A 23,150-nucleotide genomic window follows, 5' to 3' on the forward strand; every position below is an offset into this window, starting at 1 on the left:
CACAGTGGTGGGCCACGGGATAAAGAAGAGTCCACAGTGGTGGGCCATGGGATAAAGGAAAGTCCTGGTGGACCATGGTCTCCAGTGGAAGGGAAAGCACAGTGGGGTGGGCTGTAGAGAGGACGAGGCCTGGAGGTTCCCGTGGGACCTACCAGAATACATCTTGAGGAGAGTCCACTTGAGGATGGTGGCTGGTGTGTAGGGTGTGTGATACAGTGATGGTGAAGTTTACGTGTGACAATGGCCAATGTCTAGGGCACAGTCGTGGTCGTGGGTAGCTGAGTAGACCAAAGGATTGGGAAGTAAGTATGTGAAACTAAACGTTACCCAGAAGATAGGATTCCTAACTAAGACGTTAAGATCTGCTTAAAGATCTTGTTTACAAAAGAGTTTTCTAGATGAAAGATGTGATATTTCAGCCGTATCTCCACTAAATGACACATTGCATATTTCTTCCCATTTGCAACATCAACAGTCACAGGTGTCAGAGGGCTCGTTCGCTATGAGAGTTTCAAGAAGACCCAGTACTCACGTGTTTGAGGTAAAGTCCTCTGGCAGGACAGCCTGTTGCCCAATTCGTTTGGGTCTTGTCACACTGAGCAGTGCAGGGTTATATGTGTGTGTGTGTGTGTGTGTGTATGTGTGTGTGTATGTGCACATGTGAGTATGTGTTTGTGTGTGTGAGCATATGTGTGTGTGTGTGTGGTATGTGTGTGCACTCGTGTGTGTGTGTGTGTGTGTGTGTGTGTGCATGCACATGTGGTACATAAGCTCTGATTTCTACTCTGACTTTTAGGGTTACTGTTTACTGAGAGAGGGTTAGAGTCAGAACTGGGATTTTTCTGCCATCCCCAGAACATCCTAAAATTCTTTACTTCTAGATGGATACAAGAAAACAAACAAACCTTACCATGACACCCTATTTGTAACAAATACAAACACCCGTGTAAAGAATGTCATCTTAGCTCTCAGGAAAGAGGGTCAAAGGTGGGTGCTCCCAGAGAAAGTGAGCCAGTGGTTCCAATTTACAAGATATTATGAAGATAAAACACACTTAGAGAGGGGATGCAGATAAAAGACATTGTTTGGCACCAGTTTAGCCCCTGGAGATGCTCCATCCAGCCTGTAGGTGTCTTCTCCTGTGAAGACACTGCTCCACCCACCTGTCCCATCTACATTCTGGTCTTCATCCTAAATCTTTACTTAACCTGCATTCCCAATCTAATGCTCAGCTTTCCTCTTAGGAAGGCCTACAAGCCTGCTGTATCCACCTCCCCATCCGATACGTGGCCTCTTCTCTACAAGGGCCTTCAGCTATCTCTGCCCACCTCAGACACCCACTATGAAACTCCCAGTGCCTGGACAGCATGATTCCAAGACTCTATGAGGGTCTGAAGACCCTCAAATCTTCCCATTCCCCCCTCCATGTCCTCTAATTGCTTCTCTACTTTGGCTGGCCTCCTCAACTGCCTGTACCTAGTTCTGAGCACACCTGTCCTCTGCTCCAGTGATGACACCATCTTGTTTCTCTGTCTCTGAATGAGGGCTTCCAGGGGCCACTTGGGGAAATATTAAAACTGTGAGCTTAAGGTTCTAGTTTTAGTTGGGCCACTGGAATTCTCAACTCTTTCTTTATGGAGCACTAGTTTCGGGTCCTGTTGTGGAGATATTTGTGCTCTACCATTCCCCTTTAGGGAAGGCAGCCTACAACCTCAAACTCCTTGCTGCTTCCTATGAAAGACCATACCTCTTGTACACGTATCAGAGCGATGGGGTAAGAATTTCCCCAACCTCCACCCTCCATCTCACGTCTCCTGTCCTTAGCTGTATCTTTCTCTTCTTTTGAACCTTTATGGATCCCAGAGGAAGTTAGCGCTGTTATCTTTTAGCTGTGTAATCCCCTTGGGATCTCATCTCTTCTTGTATGGACCTTACATTTTGCAAGAGTGCTTTTCCCTCTTTCCTTTCATCCATCCATCCATCCATCCATCCATCCATCCATTCTTCCTGCTCTTTAAGAAGACAATAAAATGGTTTCTTCTGAGTCGAATGTAAGTGCTAATGGCTTGGGAACACAGGCATTACCATGAATGACAAGACTCCCAAGGCTGCTTTTATTTCAGATCTGATTCCTACTTTTGCCTTTGTTTCTCTCCCAGTGACCCACACGCTTGACCTTGGGCATGCTCTCTGGCAACCCACAGGTCATTCCATGTGTTCATTGGATGTCTCTGCCTTTAGCATGGCTTTTTACCAAGATGGCTCTTTAAATCTCTCAGCATGTGGCTCGAGCCAAGTGACTGACCCTGACTTTCCCTACAGCCCTGCGCCACTCATCCTAGGGCTCCAATCCTTTACGTTCCTCTTGTACTGCTTTGAGACATAGGAATTATTATTATTATGGGATTCTAAAATTGGTTGATTATTGGCCATTTTCCATGGTTCAACCTAATTTCTCTTGTGGCTATCTTCTGTTACCGTTTTACTTCAGGTAATTTGTAAGCATGATTGACTTCCTCATAGACTCCACTAGTGTGGCTTCAGTGGGAGACTTGCTTATGTCACCTTTACCCCTCTGGGATCCCACTCAGTGCCAGTAATAGAATAGTGCTTACTGGGTACCAGATGGCTGCGTACTGATTTCTGAAGGAGTGCTGTAGGGCAGCCACAGGGTGCTAGCCTGGCTTCAGGATACAGTGAAGGAGGAGGAAGGATCCCACCCCTCTTTCCAGTGGTCCCTGTGTACCTGTGGTGTTTCGGATTGGTGCTGATGATGCTGCTTCTGAGACCCAGACCAGTGGCTATCCGATGCCTTGCCTTTGGTGAACATCACGCTCCCACGCATGCTCTTCGGGACTTTGTATTCCTGAGTCATTAGAGTGAGTTCTGAGGTAAACCTGCCCAGGTTCTCAGTGCTTAGTCGTGCTGGTGCCCCAATATTTTGGGTCACTGAAGACTCCTGGGCTGCTAGGAGAAGAGAGTGGCTTTTAGTAAAAGTCATCTTATATTATGAAGGAAAGGACGGGGCGGGGGTGGGGGGACAATGCACCTGAAGCCTACAACATTACTCTCTTACAGAATACCGAGCAATCTTCACATACTGACCTGGGCTGGAAGAAGTGGCTCCGCCCACTGAGCGAACATTGGATGATGGCTCCCTTGGAGTTTTGAGCACTTTTCTGCCTGCATTAGTTACTTTTTTTTTTATTGTTGTGATAAAATATTATGACCAAAGACAACTTTATAGACAAGGCTTTTATTTTGGTTCCTACCAACTGGGACCAAGTGTTCAGATATTTGAGCTAGGGGGAGGGGTTATTTCTCATTCATACTACCACATTGCCCATCTTTTCAATAGCTCCTACAATGGTCTGTACTCATTTTCTTTCCCAGCCCAGAGGCCAAGGATTTCTTAAGTTGCTTGTGCACTTGGAAACCCGACTCTTAACCTTCTGAGTTTTTGGGCAGTGGTAAGGTCAAGGAACAGATGTAGCAGAATTTTTTCTGCCCTCAGAAGAGCCAACTCTAATGATGAACGAATGAAGCAACAAGTGTGTGATTATTAGCAAACGGGTCCTTCATTTACACAGTTAATTTCTCCGCTTTGTTCCTGACTCCCCTTCCAAGCAGAATGCTACCCTCTCAGCTCCCTCCTGAGCTACTTCCTAAAACTTCAGTTATTTAAAATCTACTTAGATAAGCTCTTGCTGGAGTCCCTTTGTGCAAGCCCCGAGCCCCAGAGTCGCTTTATGGACCCCTTGCCTGACATTTGCCCTGCCTCATTGCACCCTTGGGATTCTGACTTCAAAGATGGACTAGGCACCCCTGAAGGAGACCGGGGTGGAGGACACTCTTTGTCTCTTAAGCATCTGTGGTTCTCCAGGTCTTGGAGAGACTCGGACTCAATGCTCCTGCCAATCATCTCAACATATAACTCTCTAGGGTTCCCTCATAGCTACAGTTCCCTCTGGCTTACTGTTTCCGGCAACTCCCTCCGCCCCTCTCCCAGGATTTAGGGATATGTACAGAGAAGCCACATTGCACCTGCTGGAGGAACTAGGAAAGCTGAACCCCCTAGTAGAACAGTCACAGTTGGGTGCTGCAGCAGTTATGGAGTGTGCTCGTCTTCCACTCACCAGACCACTCACCAGACCCTCCATCCAGGCCCCTTACCAGATCCTCACCAGACCCTCCACCAGGCCCCTTACCAGGCCCTCACCAGACCCTCCACCCAGGCCCCTCACCAGACCCTCCACCCAGGCCCCTCACCAGGCCCTCACCAGACCCAACACCTCTGTTTCACTCCACCCAGCTTCCTCAGAAGTGCTGGCCACTAGCATCTCCCCTCAGTCTTGCCTACCCTGTTCTTCACTGACCATACAGTCTCTTTACAGTGTCCACGAGTCTCTAGCTGTTTCTCATCCATCATGCCCTCCATATTTCAATAAGAGGATCCAGATACAACTTTAGCGAAAGTTTTCATTTGAACATATGAATTCCTTCCTTTTTTCCCTTTCTCCCTCTGTTTTCCTTTCTTCATCCCTCTATCATGCCCTACCATTATTTCACTCTTGTCCCCTTTCACTGATCAATTTCTCTGAATGGTGATCCAAACCACTGCTGTCACAATGATGTATATAACTAAAAAATTTCCAGTAACACATAAAAGTAAAGAAAAAAATCAACTACACTGGTATATTTTATTTAACCTATTACTGAGAATGGGTAGGTCTACATCTAAGCCAAGCATAAAAATCTGAACTGTGTTGTTATGCAGTTCCCTGCTCACACAGTGTCCCCAGCGGCCCAGAGTACACTCTGCTTGTCTTATCGCTCACATAAGCCTGACCTGGTCACAATTCAAGCACTCAGTAGCTTCCTGTGGCTAGCGGCTTCTGCTTGGCATAGGCAGGCTTGGACTTAGTTATCTCAGCCCAGCCTGCTGACTGTAGCAGACAGCAAACGCCGGTTAGGGCCTAACCCTACCACTGAGGCTCCCAAAGGCACCAGGAACCTCTGGACTTTGAGAACCCCAGGTAGGCATCACTCCCCTGGAGCTTTCAGCAGGTTCCAATTCTGTCTATTTATTGGCTCCGTGACTTTTTGCTTAGTTAGGTGTCCACTCTATGCCTGACACTGTTCCCCGTGCTGTAAATACATGCAGGAAGATTAGCTTCTGTACTGAGAGCAGCGGGGACAGAGCACAAAATGAAATAGATGAAGTAGGAGCAGCATGTTTACCAGAGCAAAGGGCTCCAGAGCAAGGAGGGCAGAAGCTGTGGAAGCAAGCCTCACCTCTCTCTCCTTTCTCTCTCCTCCTCTTCCTCAGCACCTGCCCGGCTGAGTCTCTGCCTTTGGGGGGCCCTACCCACATCTAAGTGTCCCTTGGCTTCTCTTCCAGTCCTTCCTGCTAACATGCAAGTCTTCCTCAGAGAGTTCCCTTCTCTTCTGGGCCTCTCTGGGATAACTGCATCTTCCCAGTGTCTGAAGCTCTCACTCCACTGATGGACTCCCCTAGCCATGCCTCCAGCTTGATGGTAATCAGTTCAGAGGCTCAAATCCATCATTTCTATGGATGCTAACATGATGGCATGGACCACTGGGATGCTAACACAATGGCATAGACCACTGGTATGCTAACACGATGGCATGGACACCTGGCATGCTAACACGATGGCATGGACACCTGGCATGCTAACACGATGAGATGGACCACTGGTATGCTAACACAATGGCATAGACCACTGGTATGCTAACACAATGACATGGACCACTGGCATACTAACACGATGACATGGGCCATTGGGATGCTAACACGATGTCATGGATCACTTGTTTATCAGATACAGGAGAACATTTAAGAGAGACAGAGTTATGATATTGCCTGGGATTTCCCCCGAGGAACCATTTCTCTATCTCTCTTTTTTTTTCTTTCGAGACATGGTTTCTCTGTTTAGCCCTGGCTGTCCTGGAACTCACTCTGTAGACCAGGCTGGCCTTGACTCAGAAATCTGCCTGCCTCTGATCCGAAATCCGCCTGCTTCTGCCATTTCTCTTATCTACCCAGAAAAGAACCTTGTTTTCCTGTGAGCATCCCAAGTGGGGGAACTGAGAGTTGATCAACTAGCAGGTGTGGAATGCTCTCAGGAACTTCGTCATGCTGTTAGGACTGTTCACAGAGAAAGGATCCAGCTCTAGTCAGATCCCCTCCTTTGAACCCAATGTATGTTTTCCTTGTGTTGCTGCTTTCCTGACCCGGGGTTCTCAATGGACTGGATGGAGTCAAGATTCTTGGCTTCTAATGGGAAGACTGTACTAGGCTTCTGTATGCTGAGATCCAGAAGTTCGATCCATATTCTTCCTCCTCCCAGGATTCCTTGCAGGGTAAATGATGTCACTTTCCTAGTTTTTGTGGCTACAGGTCTCTGTGCTCATCCCTGAGTGTCCCTGCTCCTTCAGTTCTCCACCATGCATGTAGACACAGAGCCAGCTGGACCAAGGTCATTTTGTTCCTGCTTCTCTATTGTTCCCTTTGCATTGTGAGAGTTACTTTTCTACTATTGCTTTTGAACATCTAGGAGACAGACCATAGTCACCCCCAACTATTCTATTCAATAGAATTAGAATCAAAGCTAATTACAATTGATCCGTTATACAACATGCCTTTCCACTTCCGATTTACTATCAGCCTCCTTGATTTCTTGGTCTTGCCCTTGTCTCTAGTCTTCCTGTTAATATTTGCCTGATCTTCAAAGTCTATTTCCATGAAGACTTCCACAAACCATCTTTGCTGGAACCTTCTAGTACCAAACTTATTCTCTCAAAGAAATCAAAATGTTTATGGTTGTAGCATTTTCCTGTGCCGAATGAACTCATCTTTTTCTCCCCTCCAAGGGTCAGCCCAACCTTAATATGGGTTGTAGCTCTTCTTGGTCATGTTTTCTACTGTGTCAAGCATATACCTGCAATGGTCATGGGATAATACCTCTGTATGCATGCTGGGTGAAGGGAATTCTCTGGCAACGTGTCACACATCAGCCTTAGACCAGGCTGTAGGAGAGGAAGCTCAGTGAGCTCCACAGAAGAATGGTCTTACCATTAAGGGTCCCCAGGTGATAGATTAGCTCGAAAGGTGCTTGCTATGCAAGCATGAGGACCTGAGTTCAGTCCCCAGAACCCATATAAACAACCACATGTGATAGCATGAACTTGTAAGCCTGGTGCTGGGGAGAAGAAACAGATGAATTCTTGGGACTCACTGACCAGATAGCCTAGTGCAACGAGTGAACTCCAGACTAATGAGAGACCCTGTCTCAATAAACCAGTTGGGCAGCCCTGAAGTAGGACACCAGAGGTTGTCCCTTGACTTTCACATGTACATGCCCTTACATGGATATATACCCCCAAACCCCTCCCCCCAACAATCATGGGCCTTACCTGACTCCTCTGCTTCCCTCATGGACTGCTCTATGGCAGCTCTGATGCACAGCTCCCGAGCCCGAATCCCTAGGATGTTGTTAGTGTCTGACAGGGCTTCTAAGACAATGGAGTCAATGTTCAGGCAGGCTGCATTGTAGAACTTGGCCATGCTGATGGCATTGGCTGTCTTTCCTGTAAAAGCAGCCAGGGCATTGACTCTTATTATTCTCATTTGCTCAGTGTCCTAGACAGAAGTCTTCAGAACAAAGTACCCTAAGGAGTCATTTCTGAGTGCTTCACCTCCAAGTCTCTTACGTGGCCAGAGATAGAGCCGGCAGACAAGCTCCTTATGTGCAAAGAGCGATCATTTTGTAGGTCCGATCAGTTTACAGATTCTGCTATTGGACATGGTAGATCCTGGATTGTCTGAGTGGCCTCAACCTCATAGCAGGGGTCCCCAGAAGAGAAAGAAAAGCAGGAGGGTTAGAGTCAGAGGCAGGGATGTGATAGCAAGATGCTGGAAGAGACTGGACCAAGAGCTTTGAAGATGCGGGATGTCATTCTGAGCCAGAAATGTGGGCAATGTTTGTAAAGGCTAGAAAAGACAAGAAAATGGGCTATCCACTAGTGCCCCACAAAGGTAACACAGCCCTGTTGGCCCATTTAAGACTTGGGGCCTCTGGGACTGTTAAGAGGGTGAATCTTTGCCTCTTCAGGCCTCTAAAATTGTGGCTGTGACAGAGGTAATAGATACAGATTACAAATCATAAGCTTGGCGGTTTCTCCTCATGGAACATGGCAGATCATGGATATCTTTTCTAAAGAATGTGTGTTTGTGTGTGGCATCTCTACATGTATGGACACCCATGCTGGTATTTGCAGAGTCCAGATATGATGTCAGGATATCTTTCTTTCATGGCTTCTCCCTCTTATTCTTAAGCCAGGCTCTTACAGAACCCAAGCTCACCATTTCTTCTAGACTGGCGGGGACAAGCTGCTGGGATCTGCCAGCCTTTGCTCCCCAGTGCTGGTGCTGCAGACACAAAACACTGCTCCCGGCTTTTCTGTGGGCCCTGGGGACCCAAACTCAGGTCCTCGTGTTTGTCCCACAACTACTTTAACTACCGAATCATCTCCCAGGCTCTGTCTTGGTCTTCACTGTAATATACTTGTATGACACTGTCTTTTCTAATTGTGGTGAAGTAGACACAAAACTTTAGATCTCTTTTCTGGTGTGTAATTTTTGGAGACGGGCCCTCTGAGTACATGCCTGTGAGCCTTGTTATTGTTATGCTGTTCCTCAGATAAAGCTCTTATGATCTGCCCTGATCACAGCAGATGTTGCCATGGTTCTGTATGGAGGAGTTGTGGCATCTCTGATCACAGTCTCCCCTGGGGATTGTCAAATACCTGACATGGGTGTCCCGTGGACGATAATGGCAATGCCCTTCCTGTTCTTGGCTAGGCGGCCTTCTGCAGAAATGTCGATGCCCAGGTGGCGTGCGATGGCCTTGCTCACTGGGTTGCTCTCCACCTCACCAACCTCTTCCACGGAGTGGCTGTCTGTGCTCTGCATCTTCTCGGCTGTGGAACCAAACCACAAGAGAGCGTGTGCATGGGCACGCATCCCAGGATTTACACAGGGACACGGACGCCATCGAGAGAGGTGGGAATGAGTTTTTCCTTTAAAATACTCTTTCTCTCTCTCTCTCTCTTTTTTTTTTAAACGTCCACTGCCGCAGCAGTCCCCGCCCATGGTGCACAAGAGTGCTTCATTTGGCTAATACTTTGTCTCTACATTTTAAAGTGAAAAAAAAAAAGGAGAGATATTCATTGACACAAATTCCACTTGGAGGTATTTCATTTGCTGAGAGATAGAAAGGATGGCCATGTAGAGGAGTCTGGAGTTGGCCATAGGGGAGGAGCCAAGACTGTGCCATGGGGAGAAAGTTCCAGGAAAGGTCAGGGGTGCTCAGAGACAAGTGAGCTGAGCCAGGCTGGGTACCAGGGATTCTGCCTTTGTCTCGGGTTTATCACTGAGTCCCCCAGCTTTAACTCAGATCTCATAGAAAATAAGGTCAGAAAAACGAATTCTTGATGTTGGGAGGGGAAATGGAGGGTTTCTTAATGATTTGATTGGAGGGATGTTTAAAAGGATGTTCTCCATATCCTCAGGCATCTCCATACCTCAGGGTATGTTTTTGTTTGTTTTGTTTTAACAGTTCCCATTTGGCTACACTCTTAGCATTGAGGCATCAAGTCTTTCTTGGCCAAGTTAAAATGCCAAGTGACTGTGCCAAGGAGAACACATCCCACACTAAGCTGCTCCGCAGGCTTCCATGTTTATAGCACGGTGTGAATAGAGGGGTCAGGTCTTCACCAGAGGGTGTATGTGGTAGGTGGGAGGCCACTGCCAGAAACCCAGAGTACCCCTTTACATGGAAAAAGATGCTTAGATCTTTCTTGAGCAGCCCTTTCATTTTTGCTTAGCCAGAGCTATCCCTGTCCCAGCAGTGCCCCCGCCCTCAGCAATGCCCCGCCCTCCGCAGTGTCCCCGCCCTCCGCAGTGTCCCCGCCCCCAACAGTGTCCCTGTCCCCAGCAGTGCACCGCCCCCAGCAGTGTCCCCGCCCCCAACAGTGCACCGCCCCCAGCAGTGTACCACCCCCAGCAGTGCCCCCCCACCCCCCGAAGTGATTGGTTACTTAGTTTTTCCAGGCTTTCTTCATAGTCGTCCTCATCTGGAAAGTTTTTGGCTTCAGTCGCAAGATGCCGCTCCTCCAGGTTGGATGTGAGAGATATCCCTCGGCTAAGTGATGTCCTCTTTGTGCTGGCAGTTCCTTGGTCAGATGTGTTCATTTCTTCCTCTTCTGCAAGGGTAGCAGAGGATGAAAACACACCGGAAGAGAGTTGGGAGGGGAGCAAGTGGGGATGGGGAAAGATTCGAGAAAAAAGGACACACAAAATGGTGAAGAGGGGTGAAGCTTGGAGGATGGGGTGGGGCAGGAGTCGGGGATGAATATCATCAAAATAAGTTGTATGAAATTCTCAAAGAATTAATACAAACATGTTATTCAATCATAATAAAGAACGGCCTCACTGATGATCATTCTGTACCTACCCAATCCTAAAAATCAAGACCAGCCACGAGCCTGCTCCAATGCTTCTTCTATGTGCAGTGTTCCAGCATTTAATTGTGGTTAGATACCAAGAGTTTGCCCAGGAAACTTGGAGAATTTTCAGAGTCCCAGAATATAAGGTTTAAATCATCAGAAAGTCACAAGGATTAAGACAGACACATGCAGTGACAGGAATTGAGGCTGGCTTTACAATCACTGGAGCAGAACTGCTGCTGTGCACATTTTTAATTCTCAGGCTTTCGGAACGACGTGGAGACCACTCTGTACAGGACAGCCTGGAGCCAGCTTCCACCATCACTGCCTCCCCGACATTCCCAGTGTCTCTGTTAAGTGTACCTGACCCCTGTCAGGCTGCCACCCTCCCTACAGCTTGCTCTTCCACAGCATCTCAGTGGGTACAACAGTCTGTGACAACAGCAGGCAGTCCCCTCTAACCTAGGGAGCCCCCTTTGTTTAGAACTGAGATGTGACTAGAGGCGGCCGCTGCCGTCCCTGGGCCATGGTCAGAGAAGGGAGAGTCCACAGCATGAGAGCAGTGTGAGCCAGTATCGAGAGAGGTATTGATGAGCATCTGGCCTGGGTTGCCCCTGGACCCATCAGCTTAGATCCAGACCATCTTCTACTGGGACAGACGGAAGTTTGGTATATGTGGATTTCAAAGAGCAACAAGGCTCTTAACCTGCCTCCACAAGGTCCTTTATACATGGCAGGCTCAAAGTCTCCTGAGGCCACTAGACCTGTGTTGCCCTGTCTCTGATCATCTTCCTGACTGTGAGCTCTCCAAAGGGAGGAGGCATATCATCTTCTTAGCAGCCCTTCTTCAGCTCAGCACCGGCAACATGGCGGGTAATTTTATGCATTCAGGGCTCCTTACATTCATGTACTAAAGTCTTAACCCCTCAATGTCTCAGAAGGTCACTTTATTTGAAAATCAGTCCTTGTGAATAGGTAACGAGGGTTTCCGGGCCATCATATAGACATGGTTTAATTTAATATGACTGGTATCAGCAATAAGAGGTCAGGGCAGAGACACACAGTGGGAAGGCACAGGAGGAAGAGAACCCATAAGAAGATGGGTTTCAGAAGGGACCAGCTCTGGTGATACCTTGACCCCAGTATATCTAGCATCTAGGACTATGAGAGCCACTTGCCCTGTGGCATTTGTAAAAACAACTACAACAAGTTACCGGTGCTGAACACGTTACCAGAGCACTGAACAGAGAGGCAGCTTTTCCTGCAAGCCAAGTGAATATCCAGTCTGTCTTCTCTTTCTTTGAGAGACCATGAGGCCAGAGAGGTGTCCACATGGCCCATTAGCTCATCCCTTACAGCCACACACTGTTGAGCATGCCATGTACTGGCTGCTGTCCCATGTACTAGGTTTACGAGTAGGGGCTATGTGAGGATTGCGGGTGTGTGTGTGTGTGTGTGTGTGTATGTATGTGTGTGTTTGTGTGTGTAGATGAGAAGGTCAGAGGACAACCTTGAGTATGGCCTTGACCCTCCACCCTTGTTTTAAGTCTCAGTAATCCCTGGACCCTAGTGAGAGCAGCCTCTGCATCCTTAACACAAATACCACAGGACCCATTTTGTAATGGTCTTAAAGGGGATACAGCAGGCACTGGGTACCTGGCAGGTGCTCAAGAGTGGGCTGGTCCCATGGCAGGGGTATTTGGAAGAGAATAGGACAATGGCCCAGAGCTCGCTCAGCTCTGTGCTGGGTTCTCACCGTTCTCCTGGGTCACGTTCTCCAGGTACTTGGCCTTCATGTGCTCCTCTTTTGATTTCTTCATCTCCTTAAAGTAATCATACACTTCCTGTGGCAGCTTCTCCCCCGGGTTCCGGGGAGGCAGCAGCAGGGTGTTGTATGAGTCGTAGCCCTTCAGCTGTCGCAGCATCTGCTCAGGGGGAGAAGGAGAGCTACTGTTGGCTTCAGTGGAGATTCCCTCCTGCTCACTGGCCTCACACAAATCCAGAGGCTGAGATTTGGAGAGGTGCCTTGTGAGTGTCACATGGTGGGGCCCTTTGGAGAGGTCTAAACATAGAGCTGAATCCTGAACTTATAGGGATTCAAAACCTTTATTTTGTTTCATACCCACCCAAGCATTTCACATGTGGAGACAATTTATCCTCTGAAAACAGCACAATACATTCTTCTAATAACAAACATACAGAATTCTATCATCCGTTCCATGTGTTTCATTCTTAAAAAGTACAGTCACAAATCAACTAATGAGGGGGGTATGTTCTGAAACGTGAGATTGTGTTATTAGATGATTTTGTCATTGTTTTAAAACTGAGATGCTATAATGTCACTAGGTGAGCTAATCTTATGGGGCGATGTTATCATGGTATTGTTAACTGAAGAGTAATGGGGTTGTAAGTTATGTAATGATAATATATGTGAAAATGTCATAATGAAACTCATTATTCTGTGTACTAGTTAAACAATAGTGATGATGATAAAGTAGCCAGTAATGGATCTTTAACTGTAAAGGAAACAGTAAAACAACCTTGGAATATCAGAAAGAAAATGATGAATAATGGCAAGAGTAAAAGGATAAGCGCTTCTCCTTCTCTGTGGTTTTCTAACAAAACCACATGCAGTTACAATGTTATAAGGAAAGATTTAAGAAAGTTACATTAAAATCAGGAGATTTATCCCCAGTTGGTCATAATAAGTTACATAGGCATAATACAATACCTGTAGCAATAACTAAAGCAGCTATATAAAGAGATATACTAAAAGGTGCTCCAGATAAATTGAGATGGAATGAAAAACAACATTGAAAGGACTGATAAGAAGTTACCACAAAGTATACAGAAGACGAAGAGCAAACCCAACAAAACAAAATGGCAGATGTTGTCCTCAGTATATCAACAATTACATTAAATGTAAATGGTCTACATATCCAAACTAAGGGCAGAGATTGTCTAGTTCATGCATTTTAAAGTTATTTGTGTGCATCTCTCTCTCTCTCTCTCTCTCTCTCTCTCTCTCTCTCTCTCTTCATGCTTTTGCACACGTGTGCCACGTGCAGAGTATAGGTTGATTTTTACTATCTTCCTCAATCACTCTCTACTTTTTTTTTCTTTGACTCAGGGTTTTTCACTGAATTTGAGCTTTACTGATTCAGCTAGCCTGGTTGACTCTAAGAGATCTTCAAGGAATCCCACCTATCTCTGCCCTCCCAGTGCTAGGATCACAACTATGCATTGCTGTGACTGGTCTCTTCACATGAATGTTGGGGACTGAATGCCGGTCTTGATGCTTTAAAGGAATGAACTTTACTGACTAAGTCATCTCTCCATTCCGTAATTATAGGAAGTCTAAAAGAAAGTCATTTTAAATATAATGCCAGGTTGTTACATGTAGTTCTTTACTGTGCAAATATTGACCATAAATATGCATTGGATTTTTAATTTGTTTAAAAGTGCATATTGGAATTACAAAAAAAAAAAAAAACCCAGTAAGTTCTCATGTGGAGAGAAGCAGGTAGAGAAAGTCTATGGAGAAGAGATTGATAGACTGACAAGGAGGGAAAAGGGCAGAAGGAAGGTACTGTGGACAGAAGGACACATGTCAGGGGTGGGGCCTGCCACGTCAGGGAGGGTGTTTGGTTTTGGTCTCCACTCACCTTCTCTTCTAAGAGATACTGCTGGTCAAATTCGAGGGAGTAGAACTCAATGGGGAAGCTGCAGGGGTTCCTCACAATCACCTCAGCCTCATCTCCTGATGCAAAAGGCAGGAGGGGCCCCAGTTCCAGAACTGAAGGGCTGAACTCCAGGCGTGGCTCCAGACCTTGGCCCTGTGCCAGAAGGGTAAGCTTCTGAGTGCTCTGGCCAATCTGGAACAGCAGGGATTGGCTGTAGAACTTCTAGAAAACACAGAGAAAAACAATACACAAAGTAAAACGGAGAAGCAGAGAGCCGCTAAAAGGGACAAAGCTTCTTGTCTCCTGATGAAAGGAGCTGTGTTTGCTATGGAGCTGTGAAAGGTCAACCTCTGTGGTGGAGCATTTGCATGCTGTGTCTGTCGCATGCTAGGCTCTGTGCCAGGGCTCAGAGAAAGAGAGAAGGATTTTTAATGTGATTCTCATGACTCTGAGTTTCCTGTAAGGGCATCACTCTGTCGCCCTGGGCCTGAGAGGGTACAGTAGAAAAAGCATCAGCATCAGCTTCCACCAATGACTCTCGGGAACACGGGAAACGTTTCATCTCCCCTCGTTCTTAATGATATCTCCCTCATTCAGAAGTGATAAAAGTTCAAAACCAGGCTGAGGATAGTTCAATTCCCAGTACCACAAAGAAAAATAAAATAAAATAATGTCTAAATCTTGCTAGTCTTAAGATACCCTCTTTTTTTAGATTTATTTATTTTATTTATGTGGGGGGGGACACTGTAGCTGTCTTCAGACACACCAGAAGAGGGCATTGGATCCCATTACAGATGGTTGTGAGCTACCATGTGGTTGCTGGGAATTGAACTCAGGACCTCTGGAAGAGCAGCCAGTGCTCTTAACGATGGACACATCTTTCCAGCTCCTTAAGACTCTCTTAATAACAGCGAGCATGTTACCAATTTTCTTCTAAAGTCATATGTGCTAGTGAGTGCATACACGTGTTATCCAGCAGAGGCAGATGGATTTCAGCAAGTCTTAGGCTAGCCTGGTTTACTTAGCAAGTTTCAGGCCAGTCAGAGCTACACAGTGAAACCCAACAAAAAGCTCAAGGAGGAGGAGGAGAAGGAGGAGGAGGAGGAAGAGGGGAGGAGAGGAAGTGGAGGAGGAGAAGAGAGGGGAAGAGGAGGCAAGGAGGAGGGAGAGGAGGATCAGGGAGGGAAGACGCTGGACAGAAATAGAAGCTTCAGCACCAGCGGCATTATTGGTAGACTTTGACAAGTAGGAGGAACACAGGGTTTGTTTTAGAATGAAATATGAAGCTATTTACTTTTTCTACTTTCCTGTTGCAGTTTCTGAAGAATTTCTTTAAAGTGATTACCAGGAAAACTGGAGTTGGCCATATATTGTATAAAATTTACGTAGGTTTTTCTTATCCTATAGAATAATATATGAGGCATGGGGGTGCATGCCTATAGTTCTGGTACTTGAGAGGCAAAGGATCCAAGGTTCAAGGCTACCCTAGGTGCTACTTGGTGAGCTCCAGGCCATTCTGGGGTACACAAAACCCTGTCTTTGAAAACAACCAAAAGGAAAATATCACTTGGATGTCTTAGGCTTTGAATAAACATCGTCATGGGTGGGGGACTTCTTGAGATCCTCTCTGTTTCCGGGCATGTGGTATTCTTGCCATGTTCTCCATTAAGAGTGACTTCACACTGATGACACTTGTGAGGCTCAGGGAGGCTTTCTGCCTGGAAGTGCTGACTGCCACGGCAACTTATGGTTCCTGCGTCACCTGTGTTTGTGGTCACTGGGTCACTGGGTCATTGGGTCAGTGGGTCACTGGTCACTGATGGCGCATAGAGCGGTGTGCTGTGTGCTGCGTGTTCCATTCGACGTTATTAATCTCCAAAATGACCCAAAGAGCCCTGGCTGCAGCTTAGGACTAGCCTATCTGAAATCTCAGCTTCCAGCTGCTTTTAAATTCTGACTTGCAAGAAGGCAAGCACTCTGTTACCTGGTGCCCTAAGCAGTCTTGGGGAGGTTTCCTGTAATGAAACCCATTTATATTTCTGTAGTTGCAATGCTTAGAAACTAGGTAGGATAAAGAAAGGCAAAACAGTCGTGTCAGTTCAAATGAGATTTTTCTATTGAGTGAGTTTTAACATGAGACTTATGAAATTTCAACCCCCACTTTTGGGAGCCTTATTGGGTTTCAGAATTGCAATAAGGGAGTTTTGATACAGGAATCTTATTGCTTCTTTCTGTTGCCTATGAACAAGCTGGGGCTTAGGCAGACAAATGATCTGCTCAAAGATACACAGCTTATAAATAGACAAGCAGTGTGCCACTAATACTGTGCCACTGAGAAAGTTGAAGTGTTACTCACGTCTGCTGAGCCCCGCTCACTGAGCTACACAGCAAGTAGGTGAACTTGAAGGACAGGCCATATGCAGAATGGGAGGTTTGAGTCTCAGACAAGCCTGGGCTTAGACTTCAGAGAGAGCCAGGAGGAGGATCTCTACAAAGCCTCATTTTTCTTCCGAGCTCACCTCTTCTTTAGGCATGAATTTCACTTGCACATTGGTCCTCTCGCCAGGATCCAAGACTCCGGAAGTAGGTTGGATCTCAAAGATCCGAGTCTTGGGAATCATCTCAGCTCGCAGCTTCCGTCGTAAATACTTTGGCATGTGTTTATCCAGCTGGGTAACGAAGGTTAGACAGTTAGGTCATGGATGTGGAAAAGCAGATCCATTCCATTCCCCATGCATAAGAGAGCTACACTTCCTGAGTGCTTTCCAGGCATCAGGGAGTGTGCACTGCAGGGAAAAGGGGAGTAAGACATTCTACCCAATGCAAGGCCTGATTTAGCAATGAGTGCCAGGCTTAGGGTCTGGGCAACAGTTAACATGGAGAGTCTTTCAATGGGAAGTTAAAATGGTGGGGGGAAAGGCCTAGGGTCCCAACTCTGGCTAACGTAGATATGGAGAGAAGGGGAACACAATTCACCTTGTTAGTAATCTTTGGGGTGTGGACAAACCATTCACAAGGGACTTGGAGATGGTTGGAAAGCTGAATGGTTTCCACCATGCACTGCCCGCACTGGATTGTAGCAAATTCTATTTTGTTGCACGACAGGGTCATACTTGGAATGGTCACAGTGGCCTGGAGACAGAGGTGAATGGTTGGCCCTCCAAACACCTGGAACAGACAGAAAGTTACAGTTACCTTGTGGCTTGGGGTTAGGGAAAAACCACAACAAAATGGTGTCTCAGGCTGGAGATGTAGCTTGGCAATAGAGCTCTTGCTTATGGGGCTCAGAGTCCAGCTTTTGATCCCCAGTAATACATGACCTGGGGGTTCTCAACAGGCCTGCTTGGGAACCTGGGTGACCATTATAGGCCTAAGGGTGCACTGTACCTTGATGGGGAGAACGACTTCTTTGTTCCCCACAGGAAGATTAGCCCCTTGTGGGTCACATCTCACTTCAAATGTTTCTGTCTCACAGTAAGGTAGATTCTTTACACGGTCTAGCTCAGTGCTGAAGCCTGGACCAAGACAAAGGAAAACATTTGTTTTTTTATGAACAAGGAAAATAGCCCATAGGAGTTGTCCTGCACGGCCTGTCCTCTGTGATAGGCTGACCAAAGTATCTCAGAATAACTCCTTCAGCTGAGTGCAGAAGTAGCAGGAATGTCAAGGAAGTATGCTCCTGTCACGGGCCCTGGAAGGATGGGGCATAGCTCCTGGTACCTGTTTCGTGAAGGACTTGCTTTTCTGCATGGAAGGACACAGGAAAATGGCTGGTGTTGGTGATCTTGATGATGTGGGTTCGGACGTCACCAAGTACAATGTAGCCGAAGTCTAGGATGTACTCTGGCAGCTGGACTCTGAAACAGTCAGGGGGATGCCCTAGTCACTGGTCACTTTCAAGCCCAGAAGGCCACTTTTCACAACGGGTGAGCATTTATGTTCTCTCCTGTGTGGAACTTTTTTCCTTTTTTTTTTTTTTTTTTTTTTTTTTGTGATGGAGAACAGCTAAGGACCCCTAGATAAAGATTAGATACTCCATATATTCTTCACAAGTACATGTGTGTTTTGGTCATTATCCAGTGACATGTTCAGTACGGGCCCCACGGAGCTGAGATGAGTCTGTCTACTGGATGTGGTATTCTGGCTTTAAGAGCCAGACTTGCCTGATTGGCTTGATGCTAGGGGATGACTGCTAACATGAGGTGTGTGGCTTTTAGTCCCAGGTGATCAATCAGTATCTCAGGAGACACTAAGAACTGTTTGCTTCAACACACTCCGAAACAAAGGCAACACAAATGCAAGGGGGCCCTCACTTGGCTAGTTTGCGGCAGCTCCGATGGCCAAAGTAGATGTCCTCGGTGGTGCTGGAGATTCCTCTCTGGTGTTCCAGGGCATAGTCTTGGACTATAAGTCGCTCTACTTCCATCTGGAGGTGAGCACTTATCTGAAGCGAGAGGGAGAGCAATTCAGAAGACTGTTCTTCAACATGAATCCTCTCTGATCACTGTTGGTAAGTTGTTTTTTTCCCACAAAGGATAAACTGATTCTTTATGCTTTCTAAGTCTTAAATGTGTACTAAGTAAGGGTTAATAATGAATAAATTCTCGTGCATTTATAAATGAGAGAGGTTTTTTAAAAAAGTTTTTAGGTTTGTTTATTTCACATATATGAGCATTTTGCCTACATATATGTATGTGTATTGTATATGTGCCTGGTGCCCATGTAGTTCAGAAGAGAGCCACAGATGCCTGGAACTAGAGTTAGGGATGGTTGTGAGCCACTGTGTGGGTGTTGGGGGCTGAACTTGGATCCTCTGGAAGAGCCACAAGTGTGTGCAGATGCTCACCCATCTCCCTGGCCCCAAAAAATACAGTTTAAAAATGTTTTGGCATGGGCTGGCAGGATGGCTCAGCAGATGAAGAGGCATTTGTTACCAAGTGTGATGGCCTGAGTTCATTCCCTACATGGAGGGGAGAACTGACTCCCGAAAGCGGTCCTCTTACTGTCTCAGTTGCTCTGTGATGTATGCACACTCCCCTGGCAAATAGATATGTAATAAATGTCTTTTTTTAAAAAAAATGTTTGACAAAAATTCATAAGTTCTGTAGACCTACTGTGTGCTTTCTCTGCATGATTTCAGCTTCAATGGTCATTTTTATAGCCCTATGCTAGGACACAAACCTAGAACGCTCTACCCCTCAGTTCACAAAGTTTTACTTATGTGAAAATGTGTGCCTGGGGTTATATGTACTTGAGCCCAGAGATCCACAGTGGCCAGAGGCACTGGCTCCCCTGGAGTTAGTGTTACAGGTAGAGAAGGTTTCCTATTGCAGAGGGTAGTGTTTAATGCAGATTCATGAGAGTTCTCAATGCCTAGAATAAGTGATTCTGAGTACTCAGCTCTGGATGGTGCAACAACGTTTCTTCCTCCTCTTACAAAAATGATGCAACAATGTTATTTTCTCCCTTTACAAAGGCTCAGGGGACATCTTGGAAGAGTGGATTAAAAGAATGTGACATCAGACTGGGGAGGGGAGTGCCTTGAAGGGCTGGCTTCTGGACATAGCATGGATGCTACACACGTGAACTCACAAGTTCTGTGGTTACCTGCACAACTAGATCAAGCCAGTTAAAAAGTCCAGCATTGAGTGGGGAGGGATTCCCAATGCCTCACCCCTCACCGAGCAGCCAATGGTGGATGATGGCTGCCAATGGAGGGAGATTTTTCCTGGGAAGAGGTGAATCTTAGTAGGTTGCTTATGTCCCAGTAGATGATGTCATACATGTAAACATACAGGCAGCTCTAATTCGACTTGGTTGGTTAAAAAAAGAGGGGGGTACATGAAGTTGGGAGGCAGATGGGAGATGGGGGCACTGGGAGGAGTGGGTGAGGAGATGCAAAGGGGGACTAAGATACATTTGTAAATGTGTATGGAATGTCCAAAAAATGAAAAGAAAGCAATTTTATGCTTAGTAATAGACCATCTTGATTCATCTCCCCTCCTTCCTTTCCCACACAACTTGATCTTCCTCCTGAGTTTTTCTCTCCCAATACACCCTTCTTTATGATACACACAAGTGAAATGTCATCCCTGCCTCATTCCATATCTATTCAATCTTGACCATTCCGGGTCTGGAATATTCCTTGTCCCCACTCAGCTCCCTCTTCTGGGGGGTGTCATAATCACTACTACCTTTCACCTAGATTCATCCCAAGAGCTTTAAAAAGCCTCTATCTCCTCTTATCTGCTCTGGTTCCATTAAGCCCTGTCTCCTCATAGCTCCATGAGAAGCTACAGGGATCTTTCAGAGAAGCAAATTCAATTATGCCGTAGCACTTCCGGTTAGAACATTTTGGTGCCTCCCTCTTGCCCTTAGGAAAAGTCCCAAACTCTTAATGGGTTCTCCAGATAGCTGCTCACCTCTTTGGGCTCATCTTGTCTTCTTTCCAAGCCCCCCTTTTGCCTAGGCTATATCTTTCTCTACTCTGTTTCTGGGATATCCCATGTCATCGCCCAGCCCTGCCACACCCAGCCCTGCCCCACCCTACCCCATCCCACCCAGCCCTGCCTTTCACATGTTCTTTTCCTTTGTGCAAGATGGCGATATTCTCACCTCTGCGGTCTCCTCCTCGTGGAGTTCCTCAGTAATCACCTCATAGGGATTGACAGTCTCATATTTACTGTACTCTTTTTCTATGGTTTTCTTTGCTTGTTCCAAAAAGTGTTCATACTTTTCATTGCCTGTGGAGGGGAGAGGGGAGAGAAGCCGCCTGGTCAGACACAGAGATGTGCTCGGCCTCAAATCTAGACTCTCAGCTCAGGGGGGAGTGAGGGGGGAGAGAATGTTTTCTACATTCCGCCTACTATATCTTCTCTCCCTTTGTAGGGACAGGTAATTTGTGAGTGAGTTGAATGCGTACCTGAGACCTAACTGAGTTTAATGACACAGCACACGAGCCACAAGCTGGTTCTTAAGAGCACAAGGTGCTAACAGGCTCCTGCAGGAACCTGGAGGTAGAGAGAGCCAGCTGAGAGGGTCAAGAAGGAGCCTTTGCCTCATGGTTGAAAATCGGGATTCCTGCAGGTCCTGGATCTACAAATTGGAACTCTGCTTAGTTCTCAATTCTAAACCTTCAATGACACCTGACAGTCCCCTTCAATGCTGAACAAACTGAGATAGCTGGTCACTCTTTCAGTGACTTTTTACATGCTAAGTCCTTCCCAGTTAACATAAAAGGTCTGTTGGGATCAAGTTACTTTAAGTCAAGTGAGTCACAATACCCTTAATGAAGGCTGGTAGACAGTTGGCAGGGGGATCTCAGATGCTTGGATTGGCCAAAAGTCCCTGCAAATTCAAATGTTTTGAAGGGAAAGGTGGGCAAAGAATTAAAAAGCCTACTATGAAATAAAAAAATCAGAAATGCTGAAACTAGTCAACACCAGTGCTTAAGACCAAATGATGTTCAGATTTGAGTAACTGAAGAATCTCCCTGGTAACCACACCCTCTAGCTTATGATGCTAACAGGGAATCCTGATTTTTAACCATGAGGCAAAGGTCTCCTTCCTGACTGTCACAGCTGGTTCTCTGTACCTGTAGGTTCTGGACCTACAAATCCAAACACTTATGGATGGAAACTGTTGGGGAAAACGGTGCCTCTGTACTGAAGCGGTACAAACCTTTTCTTGTTATGTCCTGGCGACTGAGTACAGTCACTGCTTATACACCACTTCTATTGTATTGGGCACTACGAATCTAGAGGTGGTGGGTCAAAGTACATGAGAGGACGTGTATAGATTCCATGGAAATACCATGACATTTTATGTGTGGGACTTTCGCATGTGTGGATTTCAGCAGCTGAGGGCCTGATGTCAGTCTTGAGCAGATCCTGAGGACTGAAGGCACGTGGGGAGCTCAGTTACCCTCCTCTGACTGAAGTTCTAATATTAGAGAATAGTGTGGTCTTAGCTTTATTCACATTTATGTTATATGAAACACAATATAATATGAAAACATAGCATGTTTCCAGGGGGCTGTTAGTTATAATTTAAGGGATGATCCTCAGTGGGCGAGTTTCTGACTTGAGGAGGAGGAGGACTGGGAAGTGGGCCTTTCTCTGAAACCCTGTAGGGAAAGCAAGCAGATCTGAGAAATGCAAAGAGGCCATGAAGAGTGAGCAGTTTCCACTGACCTGCCCTGGGTTAGGAAGAGCCAGATAAAAGAGCCTCTAAGCCAAGTATGGGGACCCACCGAGGCAGAATTACCAGCCTGGCACAGGAACATGGCTTTGGGACCACATGGGGCTAGGCACACAGGTAAATAACTAATAATATCTAATTTCAGCCTTCAAGTGTATAACCCTGGAGGAAAGGTCTAAAGGCTATGGCTGCTTTCCTGAGAAGGTCATTGAGATTTCTACACCTGACAGTACACCAGACTCCAGCTCCATCATGAAGATGCCGAGCGTGTTTGGTTGGGACAGGAGACTGGGAGAGACACTTTGGCTGAAAGAATGCACACTTGGCCCAAATGTCACCACGTTGGTATTGGTGGGAGTCAATTGATGGCAAAATTGGCCGGGAGTCTTAGTTTGCAATGGCCACAGTTTGAGCCAAATCTAACGCTTGTCCCCCACCCCTGGCAACTGAGGCACAACATAGAAGAGTGCTGGAGATTTTTTAGACAAATAAAATGACTGAACAAGGTGAGTGGGCACTGATCTTCAAAGACTCACAGCAAAGAAAACACTGTTAGTTTTTGTACCCCACCCCCCACCCCCGAGAGTGGAGGGGTTAAGTTAGTGAAGTGGGGGAGGGTAAGCTATTGCAGTGGAGGAGGGTAAGCTTTGCAGTGGGGAGGGTAAGCTTTGCAGTGGGGAGGGCAAGCTATTGAAGTGGGGGAGGGTAAGCTATTGCAGTGGAGGAGGGTAAGCTTTG

General features: G+C 46.5%; 1 protein-coding gene across 1 annotated transcript in view; it reads right to left on the reverse strand.

Moving 5' to 3' along the window:
* The window catches only part of Hydin (HYDIN axonemal central pair apparatus protein), a 342,846-nt gene that overhangs the window by 95,607 nt on the left and 224,089 nt on the right, over positions 1–23,150 (reverse strand). Inside the window, exons 28-39 of the mRNA XM_028768759.1 lie at positions 20,829–20,956; positions 18,527–18,657; positions 17,934–18,070; positions 17,601–17,728; positions 17,190–17,381; positions 16,733–16,882; positions 14,196–14,435; positions 12,287–12,455; positions 10,116–10,287; positions 8,830–9,005; positions 7,438–7,611; positions 2,745–2,964 (exon numbers count right to left, since the gene is read on the reverse strand). Coding sequence (XP_028624592.1) covers positions 2,745–2,964; positions 7,438–7,611; positions 8,830–9,005; positions 10,116–10,287; positions 12,287–12,455; positions 14,196–14,435; positions 16,733–16,882; positions 17,190–17,381; positions 17,601–17,728; positions 17,934–18,070; positions 18,527–18,657; positions 20,829–20,956 — 2,017 coding nt within the window. The remainder of the gene's footprint in view (positions 1–2,744; positions 2,965–7,437; positions 7,612–8,829; positions 9,006–10,115; positions 10,288–12,286; positions 12,456–14,195; positions 14,436–16,732; positions 16,883–17,189; positions 17,382–17,600; positions 17,729–17,933; positions 18,071–18,526; positions 18,658–20,828; positions 20,957–23,150) is intronic.

The sequence above is a fragment of the Grammomys surdaster genome, unplaced genomic scaffold, assembly GCF_004785775.1.
Source record: "Grammomys surdaster isolate TR1022 unplaced genomic scaffold, NIH_TR_1.0 187, whole genome shotgun sequence".
Taxonomy (NCBI): Eukaryota; Metazoa; Chordata; class Mammalia; order Rodentia; family Muridae; genus Grammomys; species Grammomys surdaster.